General features: G+C 38.1%; 1 protein-coding gene across 5 annotated transcripts in view; it reads right to left on the reverse strand.

The window, feature by feature from the left end:
• The window catches only part of MTCL1 (microtubule crosslinking factor 1), a gene marked incomplete in the record, with an annotated part of 739,795 nt that overhangs the window by 140,435 nt on the left and 578,391 nt on the right, over positions 1-20,969 (reverse strand). For all 5 annotated transcript variants that reach the window (XM_044066530.1, XM_044066528.1, XM_044066527.1 and 2 more), the window contains 2 exon segments: positions 3,634-3,882; positions 12,405-12,572. In XM_044066530.1, coding sequence (XP_043922465.1) covers positions 3,634-3,882; positions 12,405-12,572 — 417 coding nt within the window.

Genomic DNA, 20,969 nt, shown 5'->3' on the forward strand with positions numbered 1-20,969 from the left:
TGAAAGAATTTTGTATAATATGGATTTTCTGCATATCCTTTTCAGCCATATCACACATCACTGAGGCAACTAAAGGCAATTGATCAATTACATTACAGTGACCATAAAACCGTGGCAGACCACTTTGCAATTAAGCCATGATAAAGGACAAATTATTATTCCAGGGATAAAACTCCAAAGGGGGATATTCCAGAGTGACTCCCTGTCACCTCTGCTGTTCTGTCTTGCCTTTAGCCCATTAAGCTGCCTACTTAACAGTTTAGATCATGGCTATAATTTGGCCCCTAGAAAACAACAAAGGGTAAAGACTTCTCATCTTCTCTCTGTCGATGATTTAAAACTGTACAGCTCATCTGACAAGGAACTGAAAGCACAACTGCAAATTTTCAAAACTATTTCAGATGATGTCTTTTGGTCTTGATAAATGTCCAAAGCAACCTTTAAAGCAGGAAAACTGCAGCACCAAGAAAACATCAGTTTGGGACAAGAATGTGATATAAAAGAACTTAAGCAAGAGGGAGTGTATAAATATTTGGGAATTGAAGGATCAATAATAAAACATGAACAAATGCAAATAAAACTTAGTAAGGAATACTTCAGAAGACTTCAATTAATCCTGAAAACAGCACTGACATCTAGGAACAAAATTCAAACTATAAACCTATTTGCTCTTCCTGTCCTAACTTGCAGTTTTATAGTGATTGACCGCCCCTAAAATGGGTTGGATAGACTAGACAGGAAAACAAAGGATGCTTCATGCTCACCAAATGATTTATAAAAATCACAGCATACCAAGATTATATATTCCCTGTTCCGAAGGAGGGATGGGCCTCCTTTAAATTGATTACATGTATAGAGCTGCAATCATGGGGCTGCACACACATCTGCTGACCTCACAAGACCCAATCATAGAGAAGTTTTGAAACATGAGGAGAATAAATCTATGACGACTTCCCTGCTTACTCTAGCAGAAACATATCGACATCAAGCAAGAATGGAAATCAAACCAGAACTAGATAAAAATCAGGCAGAAAATGAATGTGCCAAAAATCTAAAGAAATAATATAAGGTGAAGAGATCAGATGAGAAGGCAAGAAATATGGAAAAAGCATAAATATAGTTGCAAGTATAGAAAACTCCTGGAAGAACCTCATGTTAATCAGGATCAAATGCAGAAATGATTAAGGAGAGGCAAGTTCAAATAAAAAGATGAAAGGTTGATACTGGTGGCCCAATACAGTGGGCTATGCACACATTGGTTTACAAAGTCCATTGAACATGTAGGACAAACAGACAAATGTAGGTTTTGTAAAACAGAATTGGAGACAGTCACACACCTCATTGCTAGGTGTGACATACTAATGTAAGGAGGACTATATACTGAAAGGTATAATAATGTGGCAAGACTGTTTCACTGTGGATTTTGTAAACATTATGGTATTGAAGTGGCTAAAAAACACTGGAAACATAAGGCACACAGCAGCATAGACAGTGATGAAGTCTACATCACATGGGATCACCCATTACCAACGGTTCAAAAGATAGATGTGAGAAAACCAGATACAGTGGTCCATGAAAAGAAGACAAAAGTAGCATTGATCATTGAAATCACTACACCCAGTGACTACAGTGTCTTGCGTACAGGCAGACACAAAGTCATAAAATATCAGGATTTGCAGGCAGAATTGAGAGCAATGTGGACGAAAGATACCCAGACAGTTCCAATAGATGCAGGAGCGATGGGTTTTATAAAAAAGGATCTACAATTGTATTTAGATAGGTTACCAATACATGTAACTAAATACGAATTGCAGGAGGAGTCATTGCTGGGCACATTATGGGTGCTGCAAAGAGCTGCTGACATCAAAGATTGAAACGATACTAATTTCATGAACTTTAATCATACTTTAACTTTGGAATGGGGTCCATTCCCGTCTTGGTAATAGAAACTCAAAAGACTTGGAGAAATTAAAGAGAGAGCAGCTACAACATTCTGTGGTATGCATAAGCAAATAAATATATAAAATAGACAAACAAGTAGGCAGTTGCAGAATTGTAAACAGGTACACAACACAGAGAGCACATTTAGATAATATCAGATTAACTAGGTAGTTAGTTGGTTCAACAGAACAGGGCATCAAGAGACAAATAAGGTAAAGCAAACACCAACAGATCAGGAACAATGTTTTCGAGAACATATAACCAATGAAATGCTTACATTTAATGCACACTGGCAACAGTAATTCACATGATATGCAATGTGTCCTAGAAAAAAGCCTACAATATTGTGACTGCGATCCTGGGATATATTTATAGCCTTACTCATCTCCTTTTCATGTGAATCTATCTTTTCATGTGAATCTATCTCATTTTTGTTTAGAAGTGACTCCATCTCTTCTCCCGATTTCTCCAACCTGCCTCTGCGCTCAGACTGGAAACCAGAAGTGTCACAATGATTAGCTTCCCTGTACGGCAAACAGTAAGGGAAGCTCCCTGGTGCACTGGCCAAACTTTCCCTAGTCAGTACGACTACTACCTCGGATCTCCCATGAAAAGAGGGCACTGGCCTAGAGGGACTAACCTAGTCAACAAAAGATAAACATATTAAGCAAAACTGTAAAGATTTTTCTAAGGAAAAACATCAGCCATGAAATCCCATTATGGAAAGATAAGGTGGGGTTCTTCTGTTCTATTAAGAAATTTAGTAATGTTGTTTTTACTGAAAACTGTATTGTACAATGTAGTATTAGTCTAAAACTGTTTCCAATTAAAGTATCACCCAGTCTTGTGAGATGCACTTTCTATAAAATGTTGCAAAATGTATACACCAGTGACATTGTCCATTATTCAATGCATCATTCATCCTCCAATTAACTACTTATCCATGGAAAATCTGAAGCCTAGGCCAAAATACATGTGCACGTGTGGGCATGTGCATGCACTCACACCCACACACAGACTTATCATATATACGCATATGGGCAAATTGGGGGATCACTAATTCACTTGTGCCATTTTTTTGGGATGCGAGAAGAAACCACAGCAGCAGACAAAACCTCCATATGAATAAGAAGAGGGTGGGCAGACTTGACAAAGACATTGTCACAGACAACAAACGAACTGGAGAACCAAGCATTGTGATGCGCTAGTGCAAACCTCTCTAAATATACATGCCAAGTAATCAAAAGACTGAGGAATACAAAAAGACATTTCTACTTCAGTACGTCCATGCAAACCACTTCCTTTAAAATGCTCTTCTCTCATACATGTCTTATGAATAACTGTGTGCAGTAATCATACAGGCATCTACTGTGTTGCCAGAGAGATGAGCAGTGTCCAAAGGCATTTATGCACATTTAATACTCTGAAGCACTGTGATTTGTGTTACAGTGATGTCACTGTGATTTGTGTTACAGTGATGTCACTGTGATTTGTGTTACAGTGATGTCACTGTGATTTGTGTTACAGTGATGTCACTGTGATTTGTTTTGTAGTAATGTCCAACAATATTAAATCACCAGAGTGGTGGGATTTTTAAAGATGTACATAGACATGACATCATTATCAGCAGGATTCAGCTTGATACAGAAGCTCTTTCTGTCCAAATACACTGACCCCTCTCTAGCCTCTTACCTTGTCTATGGTCTTCTTCAGCTCTCTTATCTGCCACTCCCATTCCTGTCTCTCTCGGTCAAACCTGTCCAGCAGGTCCACCTTCTCCTGGTTCCACAGCTTCTCATTCTGCTGAAGTTGCCAGCGTAGCTCCATCACTGCACTGTGGCTCTCAGCTAGCAGCTTCATCTGCTCTTCCCGTTCCTTAGTGATAGTCCCTTTCCAGTTCAGAGAACCAGTGTCAAACTGCTTTTCACCACTGTCCTTAAGCTAACACAAAGTGAGGAAAAAGGGATTTTATAAAATTAGTCTCATTTAGTCGAAACAAATTCCTATTACGTTAATAGCTCAAACTAAAAACATTTAAAGAAAGAAAATTAGACACTTTTTTGTTAACTTATTTTCCTCTGATGTGGTTTTGCATTCTCTGATGTTTGGGCCATATTTTAAACACACATACAAAGACAACTATAGCTGATGAGAACTAAATGCCTACCAAATCTGTCCAATTAAACTTTTAAGCTCATTCAATTTTCTTAGCTGTCTACTGATTCATATCGACAACCTGCCAAACTGTATGTATACAGTACACATTCTCAAGTCATAAGCTTTTCCCACCTTTTAGTAATTAATGCTAGTCAATCATCCATCTGTAAAATACATTAAAAATTCTCTCACATTTCCTAGGAAACATTCTCTCTCCAACTACAACACATATTTGGCTGGGTAATTCTATATTCATCTACTGTTGTCGTCCCCAATTGAGGTCACTCTTATATCCCTTCATTGTCTCTTTACCAGAAAGTACACAGCCGAGTGCATAAAGTCAGTCACTTACTATTACTTCTAACCCACTTTGCAGCTAATGCCTCCACAGCTGTACCTCTCGATTCATAACCACTTTTAAATCCAATTTATAATGATGACGTAGGCATGTTTTAATTATGACCAGGAGTTTTTTTCTTTTTATTATAGACTTGGTTGATGTGGCATTTCCACAATATGGGTTTGGTTCTAAACCTGCTATTATGCTTAGTCCATACTGGTACAGATGCCTCAATGCATCTATCCAAGAGGGAGCAAAAGTCCAACCAGTAAGGTCAAGCCTCCGTTACAAGATCTGTTGAGCAGCTATACCATTTGCAATTGAGGCCCTGAGCAATATCTTATCTTGAACATTTAAATTCCTCTGCCAATACTGCCTTTAAACCATCCGTCAGTAAACTGTTACTATCATTTCCCTTCCTACTTCTCTCAGCTATTAACCTTTAAGTATCTTCATGAATGAACGAACATTTATTATATTTTCTAGCAATTAAATTTAATTTTAATTAATGCATCTTGAAAAAATTCTGTGATTATATCACCTATTCACTTATATTCAAGCAGCAGGTGAAGAACTCTCAACCACTCTCATGGTCTGCAGAAAAGCTCGGACTAAATTTCTGGTTTTCAGCTTTGGAAAGTTTGAAAATGGGCCTAGAAGATGAAGAAACAAGACATGAAGGAATAAGAGTAACTTGTCAATGTTGGTTTTCACAACCATGGGAAGACAGGTGGTGCAGAACACCAGTGCAGGAGCCACTACATGGCAGGAAATTCAATGCTGCAGCTCTGAGCAGCAGGGACACAGAGCAATTGCATTTGCTTAGTAATATGGATGTACTTTACTCAGTGGGTGAATGCAGTCTTGCAACCCCACCACAGCTTATATCGAACCTGTGGCCAATGGGAATGAAGGTAGAAAGACACGCACAGAAATCTGATCTGCCATGGATACAGGGCTGCAGCCACCTGATTCTCTCTCTCCAATGACAGCCAAAGTTAGCAGCTCTGTTAGTTTTGTGGCTAAAAGGGATTAAGCCCAGTGTATACAGTTAGCAACCCATACATTAAACTAGTCACTCAGGTGGAGGTAGTGTGAGTAAGATGCCAATGCTGGTTTGTCCATCTGGTGGAAGGAGATGGTCCAGTGCACAGCGCTGGTTACATCAGGTGGTTGTAAACATGCAGCACAAGGAAACAAGATGCACCCTTGGTTTGCCAAGCAGTGCATTAAGTTGTAGCCACAGATCGGCATATATATGGAAGCAGACAAATACCACTGGTCAGTAATGCAGACCCTGCTTTGGCAATACACACATCAGGTTATGAACAAAAGTTCTATAAGACAATAGCCCATGATCTGGGACATTCACCTCCTGTACTGGAGGTATCTGATTGCACAGCAGTGGGGCTGGTGTGAGAATATGGGCCAACAAAAGACAGGGGTTTAAATGAACACAACACAGGAGACTCGGGGGGGTTGTAGGTATATATTATGCTAAGGACTACCAAGGGCATAAAAAGTCCAGTCATGCAACCCAACCCAATTATGTCTCTATGTATCCCTTTAAAAAAAAAAAAAAAAGCTCTCAGTAAGGCAGATCTGGAAATGGGTCAATATGGGTCAAAACATGGATGATGAGTTAACTTTAATGCACTACTACTATAAGTTTCCCAAACACCCTTCTCTTAAACTGCAGTGGGAAAACCATATCAGCCTCTTAGCAGTGTGATTTTGTCAATTTTTACCTTGATAAACTTTACTTATACTCTTTGCCTCTGCTGATTTCTCACACACTGTGGTGTTGGCGTAATGGTTAAGGTGTTTACTTTATAGACACAAGGTGCAGAGTTTGATTCTCACATGGGGTAATTGGCTAGGCTTAACGTGGCCCAAAAGGGCCATTAGCCTAGTACTAATCTATGAAGTGAGCCAAATAATTCATGCTTCCCCTCATTTGCTTTAGGAATTACAATCTAAAAGTAGTGCCAGGTCTTTGCAGTCCATGCTTATCGGTAAAAAAAAAAATAAAATAAAATTGTAGCATGACCATTGTCCCTGGGGGGGCTGTTGTAGCATGACCACTGTCATGGGGGGGGGGGGTGATTTCTTCTTGCATTCTCCAACATGAGTGCAAAATCCTTTTGTCTCAAGAGAAACCTCACAATGTACACCAATTTTACTTGTTCAAAATACTTTTAAAGTACATATGTCCCATGCCTCCTGCAATTAAGGTACCTCCTCCTTTACTAAAGAAAAAAGAATCATTAATAATGCAGACATTTTCTTGGTTCCTTTAACCAAAAATGTACTGCCTGTCCTTGTCTTTCTCCACCTTAAGTGTAAGACACTTGTAGACCATCTGCCAAGCATTAGGTTAAACCCTTCCACGAGAATCTTCTGTCTTCTCCCCAATTCATTCAATAGTGTCCACTGAATAGCATAGAGTATTCCCCTTTAATTCACAGCCCCCCCACCATGTCTTCCCACTGTACCCTTCTTTAGCTCCCTAAAGGCTGGTGATGTCACTCATGTAAGTTTCCCCCCATGTTCCTGGGCTTCATGATGCACCTGCCTCACTGTTTGGTAATATGACATCATATTCCTGAGGTTTGCAATACTCATCCCTTCAATCGTCCAGTGCCCAAAATCAAAATGATCGGTGCTGAATCTTCTGATATCATATCATCCACTTCTTAGAACTTCCTGTTTTTGCTTCAAAAACTTTGTTAACTGTGCAGAGCTAAACATTGTACCCTCTAGATCCTGCACAATAACATTGATTAAAAAACTAAAATAGGAACCATTTTCAATGTTGTCGTTATGAAGCTACTAGCATGCATATTGTGCATTGCTTCCAAACAATCAAGTAATTTTGTTCATTTTGCAGCTAGGTGAGTTGGGTCCCTATCCAATGATGTCCTTTTACAAAAAAATTTGCAACAAAACATGTACGGTGCACAGGATACAGCAACAGGATAACATCATTTAAGCAAAAGAGTGGAGTATTACATTTAGCGGAATAAAATACTACAGGAAACAAATCTTAATACTTTGTACAACAGGAGATCAGCTTCTATAAATAGTGCGAGAAAAGAAGAGAGATGGTACGGAGGAGGAGTTGAAACGAATTTAGGGGGTTACCTTCACTCAAATTTTTTTTTTTTGCTATACAAGGAGTTTAAGTTGAGTAGCTAAGGAGATGAGGATGTCGACAGATGTAACAGTGGAGTAAGTTCCAGATTATTGGGCCAAGGAAGAAGAATCCATTGCCAGTGCAGATGAATGATGTAAACATTAGTGACAGAGCAGATGAAAAGATGCAAGCAATCTGCTGGATTGTTTAACCCCTGTAGGGTGATATAAGGACTTGCCGTTGTCAGTATTTTGAGTTCTGATTATGCTGATGACATGAAGTTTGATCAGAAATACAGTATTTCATAATGTGTCAATGGCACAAAGTATAGGAATGTGAGAGTGACGTCTACAATCTAGTCATGGTGAGCAAATTAAAAATCTTGCAATAATGCATAATTCTGAAACTACTAGTACCAGACAATTTTTCAATGCACTCTTAATTCAAGATTGTGGAGATCATGTCCAGTCTCAAAATGTGATAGCAATGCACTTTTTTGAATGATGTAATAAAGATGCTTCCACATGCGGCAGAGAGGAATCATTTTACACTTAGGTGGCAACTTACATTTACTTAGAGATACTAAAAGAGTTCCGTTCCATTGCAATGGGTTTCAGAGCTTCACTTTGAGATACTATTATGTAAATTAACAATGTAAAACCTTGAAACATAAGCGTTAAGCAGATTCACTTTACACTATGCATCTGGTAGTAACACAGCTGCAGACAATAGCAGTGCAAACAGTTTTTTATTCTGTCCGTGTGTGATATTTCTAAACTCAGACAACTGCTCAGTTTTGGAAGGTGGCAATGGCATGCAGTTTTATAATGAAATGATTAAAAACATTGCAAAATATGGCAATGTATAACACATTACAGTTTCAAAACATGAAGATTACATTCATTTTAAATGACAATAGTGGTTATAGGTCAAGCAAAGTCAAGGCCTTATCAACATCCTTGAATAAAAAAGCAACAACATTTGGGAATATGATCAGTGCGTCACAGCTGATGATCAAAAAACATAACACAGTTCTGAAATGTGGCAGTGATTGCTAGCAGTTAGTGGAGAGGATTAAGGCTTTGAGCTGTTAACAAGCAATTTCATGTAGTTAAGGGTACAGGGGTTGATTCCTTCCAACTCCATTTGCCTACTGTGAGAATTTCAGCAAGTCACTTGACCAGGCAAGTGCTCCTAAATTACCCCAGAAAGGGGGCACTCATGTCATGGACATGGTTAACAAATGAATAAAATAAAAATGTGTAATTTCAGAATGTATGTGATACTAAGGAAAAATTTTAAAACTGACCCAGAATAGTTGGTTATGCACCATTCCAGAACATAAGGCTAACGTACAGTGTCAGACTGAGGAACAATACTTTGCAAGTGATCACAGGGGAACATAAGAGGTCTACCCATATATTCCTTTAAGCAGGCAAATATAAAAGGTCTTGCAACCCTTTATAAATATAGAATAGTACACCCCTCCCAAATCAACTAAGGTTATGCACGAAAACCCTGGTATAAATTTATGTCAGCCCATCCAGTCTCCAAGACCAGCCTAAAGGCAGACAAAATAGTACTTTGCTTGACTTGTACTGGTAACTTATTCCACAGTCTGGAGATTTACTGGGTTAAAACTCATGTCTTCAGCAAATCTTGCTTTTTTGGTGTAAATACAGATCCATAGTGTAAGAGTTTGTACAGCCACTGGGTTTTGTAAAGAAATAGGAAGTCAAATAGGACTGTGTTGTTCATGGCTCAAAAAGCAAGACACAGGTCACCTCTGGCAACTGATGGGCTACTTTATGTAAGGAGAGTTGTAATAATGTATTGACATAGTTAAACTATTTTAAAAGTCTTAATTTTTTGGGTTAAACTCATTGGGGCTTTTTCAAATGAGTGATATGCTTAGATTTGTACATGCCAAGGGGGCAGTGGATTCAATAATTGGTTTGATAATGGGAGAGTACAGGGGTAGGATGATTTCTTTGGATCTTGAAGATATTCCTTTCGAAATTAAGAGGGCCAGACAGAAGGATTTCCTGACTACAGTGGAAGCTTGGTGATCGAATGAGAGTTGTCTGTATAAGTATTTGAAGTGCAGTATCATTTATAATGCATGAGGAAAGAACAGCTTTTTTGCCGAACAGTGCTATGCTACACTTTTTCATGTTTAGCTTGGTACATTTTCTAAAATTTCACTAATGTGCAATTCTGCACTAAGATAACAGGATAACAGTACAACTTTTGTAGGGAGTACGGATACTTACACAACATTAAAAGTAACATGCAACTTCACAGTAAGATAACATCAGACTTTCAGAACATGGTGGTGATTACGGCAATGGTAAACGGCTTAGGACGAGCCAGAGTTAACCCGCTAACTTGAAACATTTTAACAAACCAAATATGTTCAAAAAGTAACAGTGGAACAATTCTAGAACACTGAATAAAGATGCAATAGATAATATTTCTATCAAAATGTCTGTTATGTGTGCATTTAAAATCAGGCAATGAAACAGTTTTGGAATGGGACACTGAAAGTGGATAAATTAATTTCAAAATTTAAACGTGCTAAAGAGTTACATAAGGTGAAACCTGGTAATGCACATATTTAGAACAGGTGAGTCACCAGTTCATAATCTGGTGAAAATATGCAGTCTTAAAATTTGGCACTAGTCTAAAAAGTTGGAATACATTAATTACACATTTTGAAATGTTAAATATTTACATATTTGTGGAATTTGATTGTGGCAGTTCAGGAATGTGGCTGCCACTATTTTCATACATATACATAACACACCGCTCCAGCAAGAAGCAGTGAAAATCAGCTCAGCGTGTGAGTGCAGTGATCAGCAATTAGAAACTATACATTCTGACTTTATGTCTGCATAAGTTACACTGTGTGGAAATATAGTCACAGTTCTGCGATTTCAGAATGCTCTGGTGACATTACCTCTCAACAGTTCAGATTTCACAGAATATTCCTTCATATTTTCAGTATGTTCCTCATGAAAGTTGTGCTTTTCTGGCAAATTACTGATTGAAGTCAATAAATAATGACATACACTGAGTTTCAGACTTCATATCCTTCAGAAAATGCATGTCAATGCAAATCCAGTCACTACAGCAACTTTCTAAGTTTATAACAGCAGTATATTTAAAATCTGTCCTTAATTTTGGGCCTTTGCCCTCTTTCTTGTGTTAAGAGGTTGAGAGGCATGCCTGGTGATGCAGATTTTACAATGCAGCATGACTGGAATTTTATGAATACTGATGTGCCACAAAAGTTGGGACCGAGGTGCGTTCCACAGAATAGCAATGAAAGGCGGCATTAATGTGACCAATAAAATGTAGTAAACAATTTAAGAATGAAACAACGACAAAGTTGTTTCGGTATATTAATGACAACTGGGAATGTGAAGTAATGTCATGGCTTGACAGTGAAACAACTTTATTATTTAGCAAAGATGAACTTATGATTTGGGGAAACTATGCAGCAGGGACCATGGATTGTGGAACGCAAGAATGTTATGTAACATAAGAATCCAAAAGAAATTCGTAATATGGGAATAAAAGTAGAAAACAGTACACAGCTATTAAAAGCAGGTTACGTACATTTCTGGAATGTGACAGACCAGTTTTAAAATAAACGGTGTATTTGTCACACTACTTTGTTACCTACCCTGAACCTGTCAGCCTCCATTGATGACATCAGCAAATGTGTTCCAGATGAATTTGGAATTCTTTCCTATTTGTAGGTGATATTTATCCATCATCCCAGCTCACATGTGGCTACAAGTGATCACACATTTCTGGAGGTATTTTACAGCACTGTAAACATAAGGGTGATAGGATGACTGTCTCTCTTTTTCCAGTCAACTGATTCAGTTTTGAATGGACTAAAAGCTCCAAATGAGAAGTTTTATTTATTTCTAACTTGTTAGTTTGTCAAAATTCCATACTGAAAGTTTAAGTTCACAAGAGATTGTTAACCTGAATTTAATTTCCTCCTTAGAATTAAACTCGATGTCTACTATATATAAAATTTCTTCGTTGGACTGATTCTGAAACACAGTGTTTTCAATTTGGTACAATTACACATCTTAAATCCTTGCCTTCTTAGAAATGGGAGCATTCATACCACCATTTAAATATTTTTTTTCTCATTTTACAGAAAACACTTCAGTCTTCTTTCAGTTTAATACAAAAAATGGCTCCCTGTACCCAGCTGTTTACTAATTTGAGCTGTATACAAGTCCTTTTTTTGTAATTATAACACTAATCGCCTGGTGACACTCTCTATTAGCTTCAGACATGGAAACACAGCACGCCATACACAAATGAATTCCAAAAGACACCGCAGATAAATACTTCTCACTGAGAAGAATACACAGTGAGGTACATAACAATGTTTTGTTTATATCAAACACTGCTATAAACAGAGACTAATTATATGGTTGCAACCCTTAATGCCAAGTTTGTGACACTGCTGTCTGCTGCACCAAAAAAAGAAACATAAGGCAGACTCCTTCAATTCTGCTTCCAGAATAAACCTCACCTCTAAGTGAACTTTATAGGGCAAAGGCATGGGTCTCACAATGTGTCAAAAACTGGAAGAGTTTGAAACTCAGGTTCTTTGAATGTGACTCACCCATATCCTTTTGTTGCAAGTCATTAGCCCTGATCACTCATAGCAGTACGTTTTTCAGACTAAGTGAACCAAATATTGTATTAAGGGGAAGGGATAATCTGAACTATGCTTTACTTCAATAAATGTGCATTTACGTGAAGCACTGAACATCTACACTTGTAAGTAGAAGATACCTGTTCCAAGCGACACTTCAGTTCTGTGCACTCCATCTCCAAAGCAGCCTTCTCAGTAGCACACTGCTGTTGCAGTTTATGCCGGTGTCTTTCATCCATCTGGAGATCATTCTGGAACTCTTCCAAAAGGGTCTTCAGAGCATTCAGAACTTTCCAGTTTTCCTTCATCTGCAGAAAATGTGCAACAGCAGTAAAAAAAAAAATGAGATGCCAAGTAGCACAACAATGCATATTTTCAAGGCCCGATTTAGGACAAGCAGGTTAAAAATAAGTATTTCATGAACATATTATACACACACATTCATTTTCTTCTTAAAAAATAATTAAGCAATCTTTTTAAAAAAAAATTAGTGACTTAGTCCTCAGAACAGTGAGCCTTCTGAATTTGTTTGATGGAAGGCTATCGGGACAAGAAGCTATAAACTTTCAATCTCAATATGCATCATATATTTTCTTCTGGAATATTCAGTTTTAGTCACTGCAGAATTTTGGGAAAAAAAACCTCGAGTTTTATAAGTCAATGGAGAAGTAATAGATATCATCAACGATTCTGACATTATGCTGAGCATCACTTGTTTATAAACTTTCACATGAGGACAAGCAGCGGAAGTGAGAAAAGAAAGCAAGTTTTTAAATGCAGACTAGAATATTCTTCTGCGCAGGTGCTAGGAAGAAATTCAAGTATTTTTTAATATTGACTGTACTCCTCTGGTAACATATGGAACACACAGAAAGGGCAAAGAAATTTAATAAAATGCAAAGGGATCAGCAAAGAACCACAAGGAGACAGTAAAGCGTCTGCATAAATACCTTTACTTGGTTAATTACAAAGAAGGAAGTAGGGACATACTAAACCCAATTATGCAGAAATGTCTAGGACATGAGAATTAATTATTGTACATAAAAGGCCTTAAAGCAACTCCAAAACGAAAAAGTGCAGAATGAGACAACCCAGGATTCTCCCAGGAAGTTGCAACTATTGTGTGTGTTTTTTTAAAATAAATCATGCCAGCAACGTAAGGTAGCAAAAGATTAGAATGGCCACTTAACTCACCTTGTTAACAAATGAATAAAAAAATAAATTCAATTCTCCTGCTCAACAGGGGAGGTAAGAAAGAGCCAAGAAACTGCCGACCTGTCACAGGATGACCTTTGTTGGAAGGAAACCTTATTGATTCTGAAGGATCTAAATGCAAAATATTAAGACGTCTGTTGTAGGTGCATAGAACACAGAGCAGCACAGATTCACTGGTGGTAGTGCTAGACACGTGAAACGTGGAATAACATTTTTGACTACGTAACTAGGAAACTACATCATGGAAGGGTCATGGATATAACATGGCTAGCCTTTAGAAAGGTATTTCATAGGACAGTGCATGAAAGTTTAGTGAAAAATAGCCTTACAGTAAATTCTGCTATAGTACCATGAGTGAATCATCATCTTGAACATCAAGAGTAAAACTAAATGAAGTCCTCTCAGGAAAAACAAACGAAGTAGTAAGGAATCAATCTCGATAACCAAGCTGCTCGTTTTCTTTCTTTTTTTTATTTTAATTCCGATATCTTTGATGACACTTTTTTGTAGCTTTCATTCTAACCATCATCACTGTCACAACATGCTTGGACCACTGCCTCTTCAGATACTAATTATGCCCCCATAACCAGGCTGGAGGAGGAGGAGATAACGATTAGTTGCTTATCTGGAGCCAGGATTCACCAAATCATCGATGCGCTCAACTTATTATACCAGAGATCCCAGCATGATTAAATCACAGTCCATGTTGGTGTAAATGACCTGAACCATACCTTCCCTGACCATATGAAGAAAGGCATTAAAGAGCTTTCAGATGGTCTCTCAAGCTATTATCAGCCTAGCACTGACTGAGCAGCACATTACCAAAATATGAGCTAAAGAGGGCTAATCTTAACAATTGACTGGCATTCTGGTGAAAATTTAACGGGGTCCAGTATTTCTCAGCTTAGGAGAACATATGCTTTCCCAAATATGGTCTGCACCTCTCCCCTCTAGGCTTTTATATACTGGCTAAAAATTTATCCACCCCTGTGTTTAGCCAATGCCAAACAGACAAACCTACAGACATAGCAAAATCAACTCAACTGAACCTCAGGTGTTACTGCTCAATGCCAGGAACTTAAACTCCTAAGCTATCCTCACACTAGATGATATTCATATCCGTGCAGTTACAGAGACATGGTCTAAAGTGGCACAGAGTATCCAACAGTGTGAGGTTTCAGTGCCTTCCACACTTTTACACCAGTAACTGCACAGACAAGAGCTAAAGCTGGTGGGGTCTTGATATACATCAATAACAAACAGACCTCTAGGGTGGTCAAACAGGAGGATGTGCTGGAGTTCCTCCACATGCAGATCACCATAGACAAAATCCCATACCATATCCTAGCCAGATATAGGTCACCCTACATGTCTCAATAAGCTCACAATGCATATTTGGACCTATGGGAGACACTTACCATCCAATCTAGCACCTTACTCAGGAGAGACTAATTACCTTGTTATAGATTGGGAATCCTACACAGCTTCAAATCTACAGCCAGAGATTCTTGGACTTCATAAATGCAGACACATTTGGCCAAACAGTGAAAATGCACGATAGAAGCTCCAACATACTGGACCTTGTACTCACAAATATGGGACAACACCTCATGCCCCAATGTCTCATCCTCCCTGCAAGACTCAACCATAAAGCTGCCATTTGAAATCAAGTCAACTTTCTAACCGCATTAATACCAGTAACAGTTATGAACTATTCCAAGGTAAGCTGTCTTTCATGACAATGTTACACTTTTCTGCATGTATTCTGTTTAAATTGTAACATTCCTATGTGCTACAATCTAACTGTCCATTGAACATTCTACTTGATAAAATGGTACAAGATCTACTTGTATTTTCCTTAATGTGTAGCATTCCTATTTTGTCACTATACTTGTATACACTGCCTACTTTTTTATAAGACTATTTGTCCAACTTGTCTTTCTCCCTAGGCCTCCACTGAAAATGGGTTCACACTTAGTCATGGTTTGTCAAATTTCAATGCCCCTTGAAACCCCAAGGACACAGCAGCCTACACTAAATTGCTCTCAGAAGCTCTGTACAACTATTTCAATGGCTGCATAAAGGCTGCTGTGGATCCATGATTAATCGAAGACAATATCCATCAAATTAAAATGAGCCTCAGTGCTCACAGTCATGCTCCTATACCTTAGACCTGGGGAGGCTGGCCCCTTCCCTGGACCTTAACTGAGCTTTCTACACAAATCTCAAAAAAATCACTGAACTTGCACTTGTTTTACAGGGTACCTGCTGACTTGCGTTACTATTCGCAGTCGTCATTACTGCACGTTACCAACTTTGTTTAATGATGTACTTCGCTATCGATGCGGTTAGTGTATGCCACTGAAGTTCCTATTCAATGTTAGTATTTTAAACTAGACAAATTGATTTTTTCCTTATAAGGAGTGTGTTCCCATCTCCCACAGCTAGTCTAACTTTAAGAAGTTTAATTTAATTTGATAAAAGTCCCAGTCAGGGAACAACTGACCAAGCTAACTGGGTTTCCTGTCCTTTGGGATAGCTCTATTTAGCAGCCAGGACAGAATTTACAATAAACATGGTTATCATTTTCCCTTTGCCTGACAGGTGGGAATCAAAGGTGGTTTTCTCTCATCTTTAACATTTTACATATAGTTTGTAAATCAGCCTGGGATGCAAGATTCTAGTTCACATCAGCCTTATGCCCATTTCATGATGCTATATTCACAGTTTTAGAGTATACATCGCCTGAACAGTCTCTTCCTGAAACATATGCAAGAATGCATCTAAACTAAGAGTTATAAACTTCTCCAATTACTCATCATTGCCAAAAGCTACCAGCTGCATATTAGCTTGAAGTTACTGCAAAATATGGGACCGATTATTTGTTATAGTCTTGCATAACCCAGTAAGGCTCATAATGTAATCAACCTTTGATCTTCCACTAAACTCAGTTCTGCTTACTATACTTTTTACCTTTTACACTATTGTACTCATTTTTAGCATCTTGATTTTCTATCTGCCAACAAAGTAACAGAAATGTATAGCTGTGGTGACAGGAGTTTCTGTGCTGCAATGGCTCATGGTCCAGGATATCCTAACAAGACTAAATTATGACTAAAGTGTTGAACGATTTAAAGCCAGCTGGAACAAGTTACATCAATGAATCTCAGGTTACTATCTGATAGTCGAACTTCTGCAAGTCCGAATCTTATATGGTCGAGACCATATGTTTGAATTTGCAGAAGTTCGAGCGTTTCAGCGGAAATCTCCGTAAGGGGAGGTTTCCATTTTGTTAAATGTGGTACGATCTCAGAGTTGTTATATTTAAGTAGTGGGGGGTCCAGGGGGGCTTGCCCCCCTGCTTACAAAAGTTTATCTTGTTTTCTTTTCTTTGTTTTTTATTCATAGTCTAAGTTTTTTTTTTTAACTTTGAACAGGATAGTTCGAACATTTCGTGTTCAAAGTTATTAAACTTTGACTATGTAATATAGACCCATGAATCTCTACCAGAGGTAAGGATCAAACCTTGCACCTTGTGGATGAGAGGCAGACACTAACCATTGTCCGAACTGGTCTTTTACAACATTATCTTGATTTTAGTATTACTCTATGCAATGTTCCTTTTTCTTTATTTTTATATTTATTTCATCTTTATTTCCTGTGCAGCCTCTAACAACATTAAAGTACTTTGCAAACCAACCTGGTAGTACAAGAAAAGAAAAAAGATTGTTAGAATATATAGCAACATTACAGACTCAAGTCAAGGTCAACATCAGAAAGTTATAGAAGGTATTGAAAAATATCAACAGATAAACAAAGGCAACCCATGACCTTAGACTAGCATCGGAAGCCAAGGATGATTACAAATCCTGCTTTACTTAAGCTGGAAAATTAAGAACCATCACCCAACACTGCTCTGAACTTATTTAAAATAGCACTGCTGTATCACCAATATATTAACTGATTTACTACAAATTTCACTCCTGAGACAACTACATAATACAAAACTCACATATTCCAAAGGCTCTCAAACCCCCATCATCACAAATGTACACTTGCTAAAGGCACTTTCCAAAACAAGAAAATACGTAGCCTGCATGGAAACTGATGACAGACTGCCTGTTGAATACTACTAAACATGCTCTGATGGACCCATTCCTACAGCTACAAACCCAGTTCTTAAACACTGGATTTACCCATGAGGTATGATATTACTCCACACTGGTGACCCCACCATGGACCCTGGAAACTACAGACCCATTAGCCTGACAAGCCTCATCTACAAAGCCTGGAATGATTCATAACTGACCTGATAAACTACGATATTAAAAACCTTACAAGACTTAACCCCCAGTGATGAATCTGGCAAATTTTTTTGAGACAGTAACACAAGCTGTAGTCAGCAGTCATGCGGTCCATGCATAACATATGTCCTCACCAAAGTATTTAATGCCATACCATATGCTAACATAATTTACAAGCTAAATGTATTCCAAACTGATTCCAGTGTTTTTAGGTGGATAGCCTATTTGCCGAGGGACAGATCCTACACAGTCATGTGGCAAGTATGAAGATAACCAGAATAGCTCCTCGGGGATCCATACTTTTGGCAATAAACTACTTTGAATTCCAAACCAAAACAGGGATTCCTGTTAACCAAGCTTGGAACGTCTCCTAGTTAATACACAGGATAGCATTTCTGAACCCTTCATAAACCTTTTAACCTTTGTCTCTCCAGAGGGTATATACCTGATGTCTAGTTAATGGCCAAATAACCCCAAAAAGGTGGCTCCACCAAAGACTCCGGTAACTACTGCCTTGTTAACCTTACCAGCATCATCTGCAAAATCATGGCACATTTTTTGCTCAATCTTACAGTAAGGAAAATGGTGATCCACAAACCTTTAACCTTAATCAATTCAGCGTTGTAAAAGGTAGAGCTTGTCTTCTTCACCTGGTTGATTTCTATGAAAATGTAGTAGATGCCATTCACTATGTTTATTCTGCCTGCACTGAATTTATGCACCTTGATAATTATAGCATGAAGAATTATACATAATTGTTTATTTGCAAGTGGTAGACTTATTGACAAACTCACTAGTTTAAAACTCTTACATCACTTGTTGGGTTGCAACTTGGCTTTCCAATCAAAATACACAGTACCATTGGTGGCATGTTCTCATCTAAAAGGTGCATCACTACAGTCATCCTTGCCAGGCTCTCTGTCCTTAATCCCCACTCCAGTTCAGCACTTAAATTTCCTTTCAGAAACAGATAAAGGTTTATAGCTATCCAGGTTTGTCAAGGACTGCAAACTGGCTGCCATTATTAGGTTCACAGGTAGGTTCATAGTGAAGTAGTAAGCAACTGGACTGCAGAACATTTCAAACCTAGCCAAAAAACAATTTATTCAATATTTCCCTATAAACTCAAAAATGGCAAGATACGATAGATTGGGAAAGATTATGTCTCGACTAATACATGGACACGCTTATCCTCTAAGAGAAGTTTGCAGGAACCGACAGTTGGTGTACCGCCCATAGCCTTACAGTAATACCAGAACATGTCTAGCTGTACCTGGGAAAGATAGATTTGCTGATTATAACAAATAGGACCCACCCAAGACTGACAGTCGCAAAAGATCTAGGTGGTTTCACTGACAACAGATTACCTTTTGCTTTTCACTTAACCAGTTCTGGATAGGAGATCTTTCTACCTTGCAGAGTTAATTACAAACTATATATTCTCAGTCCAAGGGTGCCATGATCCACCGCTGCTCCTTACCTATGAGACCAATAGTATTATACAGCACACAGCTTGGGCCATAGCTCTCCAAACCCACTGCCCAACTAGAACTGCAATATTTCTGACTAAAAAAAAAAGAAAACACTTAGTTCCTTACCTACCCAGACAGATTAAAAGCCTCCTTACTTTTCTCTGCCTCAGACCTGCACCTATGTGATGACCTCTACCTCACTTTCTTAACTATAAAAGGAGCCTTATCCTACCTAACTTTTTACATCAGAAATACAGAAAATATTTAAATAAAATTGCTCCACAGACCTCAGCCTTCATCACAACATAAACAAAGCCAATTGGAGAGAGATTTTCCCCACCCAATAATCCCTTACCTCTGGAAGAAGCTAAAAGACTAGCCTCCTTCAAGTTCCATCTGGACAACTGACTAGATTATAAGTTTACTCCTTGGGTAAAGTAGTATGGCCCTCACTGAATGGCAAAGCAATTCCACCCATTAAAATCTTAAAATCTCTGAATTGCACTGGTAAGCTCTGTGTGCTCATCTAGACAGCCTGCCTTGTAAGAATCTATAAGCACGTGTGATTTACTAGCAAGGAACAGCAATATAAAAATAATTCCTGTCAATTCAGATGTTAGCATTCACACAGAAATATACTTGGGTTTCTATGACAATGAACTAAATAGCCACAGACATCAACAGTAAGTAAAGCAACAGTCGCACAAATTATTATATGCTCACTTCTTCGGTGTAATAAGGATAAAGCCCTGACTAAGACTCCTGAGTATGAGAGATATCTTGCTACATTAGCTGAAATCCCTATTAAACCTAATATCATTGGGACTTCAACCATCCATCATAGTGGCTGATCTACACTCCCAGTGGTTGGCACACCTAACGCTTTCTTGAGATTATAAATGCTAACTGTGTTGTGCAGAGTTAACAATCCATCAAGGGCCCAACACCCATGATCTAATCCTCACAAGTATGGCACACCTCCATGTGTATCACCTTCCCTTCTTAAAATCAGACCATAAATAAGTGACTTTTTCCTTTAAACCTGGTGGGACTTCTCCTGCAAATACATGTGTTTAAGAATTTCTCAAAAGCAAATATTCTTTAGTTATCTGATGACCAAATAATCTCTACTATAAGCCACCTTTGATGGGTCCCCATTGCTAAAGCTGCTGACTGTGCCTCTGACTGCTACTTGTATAGACCTACTAACTACGTTTCCAACTCCTACTTGTATAGTCCTATAGACTGCGCCTCTGACACCTACTTAAATAGTCCTAGTGACTGTGTCTCAGATTCCTACTGATAAGACAGTCTCAATCTGCACGAAATATAAGCAGTAATTTAAAAAGAAAGCCCTATGGTGGAATACAACTATAAATTACAGAAGAAAAGAAAAATTACTTCATGTTTATAACAGCTCATTCTATCATATTAAATGCAAAATTAAGCAAAGTAGTAAAGTGCTTAAAGGAGTAAATAGGAAGGTCAAGGTGGAATATGAATTTAAAATTGCCAATATATCCAAAAATAACTATAAATGTTTAACTATGTCAGGAAGTAAAAAACTAATACCCATCAAAGCTTAGGGGTAGTCCACAATAATATTGCTCCCTCATACCATAAGGAAATGGTTAATAAAGTAGCCAAACACACACACACACATATATATATATATATATCTATATATATATATACACATATATACATATATAAT

This window comes from Protopterus annectens, chromosome 3.part1 (assembly GCF_019279795.1).
Source record: "Protopterus annectens isolate FY-2018-M chromosome 3.part1, PAN1.0, whole genome shotgun sequence".
Taxonomy (NCBI): Eukaryota; Metazoa; Chordata; order Ceratodontiformes; family Protopteridae; genus Protopterus; species Protopterus annectens.